At 35.9% G+C, this 6119-nt stretch overlaps 1 protein-coding gene across 1 annotated transcript; it reads left to right on the top strand.

Annotated features, from left to right (window-relative positions):
• The first annotated feature begins 2696 nt into the window (after positions 1 to 2696).
• Positions 2697 to 3668, top strand: LOC121461869 (olfactory receptor 4C15-like). Its single transcript, XM_041673202.1, has one exon. The coding sequence runs from the start codon at positions 2697 to 2699 to the stop codon at positions 3666 to 3668; it is 972 nt and encodes a 323-aa protein (XP_041529136.1).
• The last annotated feature ends 2451 nt before the right edge of the window (positions 3669 to 6119 follow it).

Raw genomic sequence — 6119 nt, forward strand, 5'->3', positions numbered from 1 at the left:
TTCTGCTTTACTGTAAATACCTTTGTCAAGATCATGAAATAAACATGAACAAACCATACTTATCTAAACATTTTATTTATATTTAGCTTAATTTTTAAATACAACCTCTTTTATATTGTGGGAGTAAACCTGTATTATGCCCTGTGCTTAGATCAATTATGGTTTCAATGGTTTAAAATCAAAACAATTGTGATCATAAACCATGATTATATTTTATTTATTTTCCATAGTGGCTGTGTTAGCATGAGGTTTGGAAGTGATTCACTGGACAAATGATGCTGTCATTTTGTTTGCAACAAAAGAACATTGAATATCTTAATTATAATTAGAAATATTAAGCTAAATTTATTTATTTTTAAAATTAACACAGGCCTATATTTTCTTTGGAATTTCTCAATTTTCTAATTACAGGGGGCTCATGCAGGGGTAGCTGACTTGCAATATTAATTTTAAAGAACATGTGAAGGTACTGTGTATTGAAATTGTCATAGCTCTTTGAACCATATAAAAATAATTTACCACATGAATAAATATGAAGAAAAACTACTGTCAGTTTTGACCACATGTGAGCAAGAATTACGGCTAAAAGTGTTTTAACTTCTTTCTAATTATATGTGATAACTTATTTCTAACACTCATTTTCATCTATGCTTTTGATTCCATCATTATTTTGTGACTTTTCCCTAAAACACTTAGGATATATCTCCCTGTCAAATACATATAGGATAAAATACAAGGCTTCTAGAACATTGGAAACATAATGTGACCCTATCCACAGTAGAGTAAAGGGTAAGAGATCTGCATCTCATAGTATAGCATAGCTGTTGTTTTCCTATACATTTTCTTTGTGTGAAATGTTGAGGTTCATTTTGACATTTCATACATTGTTATCATGCCTTAATATCTTATTACTAAATTTCTTTGTCCATCCTGCTTTAGCTCTGAAGGACAACTAGTAATCTAAGTAGTGATCATCCTAATTTATAATAAATGATTACTGCCTGATCCAGTGATTTTATAGGATTTGTTTCAGATCACTGTTCCCTTGGCTATAGTGAGTAAATGGAGGTTTAGTGCATATGCTAGTGTGGAACTGACCTTAGCACATTATCTAACGACTGTTGTAAAATAAATAAATAAACAAACGATCACATAGCAGAATTATGAATATGAAGTAATGTCTGCTTTCTTTAGATGTTAGTTATTGAAACATCTCAGTTTTCTTCTCAAAATAAACACATTGTTCTTATAAAAATATTTGGAGTGGTGAACATGCATGCGTAAAATGCATGGGCATGTATATGTATATGAATGTATATATTCACACATGAGAATAATTCACAGGAAAAGATATATACACCTTTTGGATTGTAACTACCTGAGGAAAACGAATCAGAAGACCAGAATATTTACATAGAAGATTTGTGGAAACACTTGCTACAGATGAAACAGTCAAGTTTTCTTGTGACTTAATTACTCCTAGCACTGTAATGAAATGCTATCATGAGTAATATGTTGATGTTTTTCAAATTTGAACATTTAATACCTGGAGATTAGCAGTTAAGACATTGCGACATGTTTTATATAAATGCTTATGAGTTTTAATGGATGTATCTTGGCAAGTAATTAAGTTGAAAGTCTCTAAATTTATTTGAGGTAGAATTTCTCTTTTTACCTGTGTATTGTCATGAATTTTCATTCATACCTGAATGGTCCTTGTCCTTCTGATTCTTCATCATTGACTCTGTTGACTTTATTGCAATACCTCATTTGCAAAAAGGTGAAGGAAGATTATGCTTTACCCTTTAGAGGGTGAAAAAGATTAGAAAGAACACCAATTTCCTGAAGTTCTTATAAAGGAGAAAAATCTCATTCTCCAAATTGTTGATTCTGTGGAGACATCATAGATGTTAGAGTTTGTGTCTCTAAAGTCCCAGGTTGAGCTTCTTTTCTTTGTTTGATCATAAAAGCTATTATGATAACTATTGCAAAATTAAAAAGCACACACCACTGTGACATACCGCTGACTAGGTACTTAATTCTGGAGCAATTGATTTTATTTTGCAGTATTTCACATATCTATTATGAAAACAGGGTGGGTTTTGCAATGTTCTTATGCTATAATATGATGAATTTAATGAAATTTCCAACATTCTATCATGTGCATAAAAAGAAGTACTACATACTTTCCCAAAGAATTTTCTGTTTTATAAAGAACATAATAATTCATTGGAAGTTCCAATAATGTCAGACTTTTACAAACATTTAAACTGAATATGATTTTGAACTATACCCTAAGATATATTTCACCTGTTCTGGTGGTAGAGGAGGCAGTGCTTTGGTCAGTTAACAGGGGCTTACATTCTGACGTTCATTTATGTTTGGAATAGGTTAAAATGCATTTCAGTGCTGTACTTCATAAACCTCATAAAAACAGATGAAAACTGACCCTTTAAAGATAGACTATTGACTCTTTTCTCAACAAAGTAGATGCTATTATCACCAATACTTTACATGTGGCTATTTAAAGTATTTAATAATTTATCTCAACTTCAGTACTTTGTTACCCAAATATACTTTTAAAATTTTATGATATTCTTTTTAAACGATAAAAAAATCAAAGAAAAAAAACAGTTTGTATATAGTGATTACATAAACTTGAATGTGCTACTATTTTCTCATAATTTCAGATTTACATGAAAAGATTTTACTTCAGGATCTCCTTGAGAATAATGCAAAACCAGAGCATTGTCACTGAGTTCATACTCCTCGGGCTTTCACAGAATGCAGAAGTTGAGAAAATACTGTTTGTTGTATTTTTATTGATCTACCTTGCAACTCTTTGGGGCAACATGATAATTGTGGTGACCATCATCTACAGCCCTGCACTGCTTGTTTCCCCCATGTACTTCTTCCTGCTATTCCTGTCCTTATTGGATGCATGCACTTCTTCTACTGTCACACCCAAGATGATGGTAGACTTCTTCTATGAGACGAAGACCATATCTTTTGAATGTTGCATGACACAATTGTTTGCTATACATTTCTTCACTGGAATAGAGGTGATTGTCCTGTCAGCCATGGCCTATGACCGTTATGTGGCCATTTGCAAGCCCTTACACTACTCTTCCATTATGACCCGAAGGCTCTGTGGTATTTTGGTGACAATATCTTGGACTGGAGGCTTCTTGCATTCTATCATACAAATTACTTTCACTTTGCAACTGCCATTCTGTGGGCCTAATGTCATTGATCACTACATGTGTGACTTGTTCCCATTACTGAAACTTGCCTGTACTGACACACACATATTTGTCATTTTGGTGTTTGCTAACAGTGGGTCTATCTGCATCATAATCTTCTCTATTCTGCTTGTCTCCTATGGCGTCATATTATACTCTCTGAGAGCCCACAGCTCTGAAGGGAGATTGAAAGCTCTTTCTACCTGTGGATCCCACATTACTGTTGTGATTTTGTTCTTTGTGTCATGCATATTAATATATGCACGACCTACATCAGCTTTCTCCTCTGAAAAAAATGCACTTGTATTTGCTACAACCATGACACCACTTCTGAATCCTATGGTGTACACTTTCAGGAATAAGGAGATGAAGAACGCTATCCACAAAATGTGTAAGAGATTAATAGTGTCTTCCGATGACTATTAAAATATTTTGCTTTCAATGTGAGAGTATGAGCAAGGAATTCAAGACCATAAAGGGGTCATCCACTGAGACAGTTTGCTTGAACTAATGGTAGCTCACCAACTCCAACTTGACTGGGAGTGAACAAGCATGGAAACAACCAAACCCCTCTGAAGGGGGTTGACAGCTGGGGCAGACTAAGGGGCCACTGATAGTGACACTGGGATGTGTCTCTACTTGCATATACCGGCTTCATGGGATGCTATTCTCTTTGGATGTAAACCTTTCTCAACCTAGACACAGTAGGGAGGGCCTTGGACTTTCCACAGGGCAGAGTGCATGGCACTCTCTTACAGTTGGGGGGTGGGGGGAGGGTTTGTGGAGGGAGAGGGAGGGAAATGGGAGGAGGGGAGAGAGAGGGAATTTGCATTGGTATTTTTAAGTAATAAATAAAAGAAGTAAGACATAAGCAGGAAAGTATTTGTGAACATGTGTTATAATAAATTCATATAAAGTTTAAAACATGCTTGTTGTAAAACAATATTTTGTCAAATAAGGATGCATTATCAAAATGATTTACAAATGCTTATGTCCCTATAAGAGAGATGTCCCCAGCTAGTTCCTTGGGCAGCTGAGGAGAGGGAGCCTGAAACGGCCCTATCCTATAGCCATACTGATGAATATTTTGCATATCACCATAGAACCTTCATTTGGCGATGGATGGAGATGGAGACAGAGACCCAAATTGGAGAACTGGACTGAGCTCCCGAGGTTCAAATGAGGAGCAGAAGGAGGGAGAACATGAGCAAGGAAGTCAAGACTGGGAGGGGTGCACCCACCCACTGAGACAGTGGGCCTGATCTATTGGGAGTTCACCAAGGCCAGCTGGACTGGGACTGAAAACGCATGGTATAAAGCCCGACTCTCTGAACATGGCGGACAATGAGGGCTGATGAGAAGCCAAGGACAATGGCAGTGGGTTTTGATCCTACTGCATGTACTGGCTTTGTGGGAGCCTAGTCTGTTTAAATGCTCAGTTTTCTAGACCTGGATGGAGAGGGGAGGGAAATGAGAGGAGGTGGAAATTTTTAATAATAATAATAAAAAAAGAAAAAAGAATGCTTATGTCTTAAATCTAAATTATATTTAGTTATTTCTGACCATTTCCTCTTCAGTTATTCTTTGAGATTTTCATACAAGGTATTTATTTGATTCTTTTCCTGTTCCACATTTTTTCTGTTTTTTATCTGTGTAGTTTTCACATGTGGGTAATTGGTCCCACGTGTTCTGATTCTTCTTCATTTACTGACTCTTTGATGGAGAAGCCTCATTCACATCTGGACATAGGAAGACAATTCTTTTAATAAACTTTCCTTTCATGGTTCTCTGGAGAATCATGCAAAACCAGAGCTTTCTCACTGAATTCATACTGTGGGGCTTCCACAGAAACCAGAAGTTGAGAAAATATAATCTTTAACATTTTTATGGTTATACAATTAAATTATTAGGGACCACACATACACATACACAGATGCACAACCCTACACAAATACAGACACACACACACACACACACACACAAATGCACTCATCGACACAGACACATAAACAAACACACACACACAAAATTGTTTCTAGTTTTTCATGTCTTATGTACTTCTTGTCCTTCCAGTATGAATTCATTTCTAGTGCTATACACAAAATGCTTGTAAACGTCTGTGAGAAGACCATCTCATGAGAGTATTGCAAACCCTTCTTTACTGAATTTGAGGTGATTTTTACAACAACCATAACATATGACTGCCATGTAGCCATTTGAGAGAGCTAGCACTACTCTTGGGTCATGAACCAAAGACTCTTGTAGGAGTGACTTGGGCAGGGAGCTTTTTGCATTCTATCTGACAGATTAATTTACAATTGCCCTTCTGGGGACCCAGTGCCAATGATAGCTTCATATATGATTTGTTCCCTTTACTGAAGCTTACAAGCACTGACATACAGATTTTGTCAATGACAACAATGGTTTTAGCTTCTTATTCTTTGACAACTATGATGCCATCTTTTTCTCTCTCAGAGCCTACAGATCTGAAGGGCAATGCAATGTTATCTCTACCTTTGGTTCCTACACCCTATTGTAGTTTTCTTCTTTGATCTGGAAGTATTTACTTTTGGACTATGTATATCCCCACTATTCTTTGAGAAGACATTGTTATATATGCTGTTGTCTTGAAATCATTGTTCAAAACTATGATTTACCTCTTCAGTAAATCAAGAATACCATCAGGAAAAAGGAAAAGATATTGATAATTGTTTCTGATAAGTATTAATATGCTACATTTACAGATCTGGGGAGATGTCTCATTGGTAAGCTCACATGCTTTGCAAGTATGAGAGATTGAGTTTGGCAAGTCAAAATTCAGGACAAAGACAGATATGGGGCCATGTCGTTAACATAGGGATGCTGAAATACAGAATA

This window comes from Microtus oregoni, unplaced genomic scaffold (assembly GCF_018167655.1).
Source record: "Microtus oregoni isolate MIOR12 unplaced genomic scaffold, Mior012 000023F_ref0000262, whole genome shotgun sequence".
In the NCBI taxonomy this organism is placed as follows: domain Eukaryota; kingdom Metazoa; phylum Chordata; class Mammalia; order Rodentia; family Cricetidae; genus Microtus; species Microtus oregoni.

Coding starts and splice junctions, on each gene's coding strand:
- LOC121461869 (XM_041673202.1), top strand. CDS start 2,697: ATGAAAAGATTTTACTTCAGGATCTCCTTGAGAATAATGCAAAACCAG.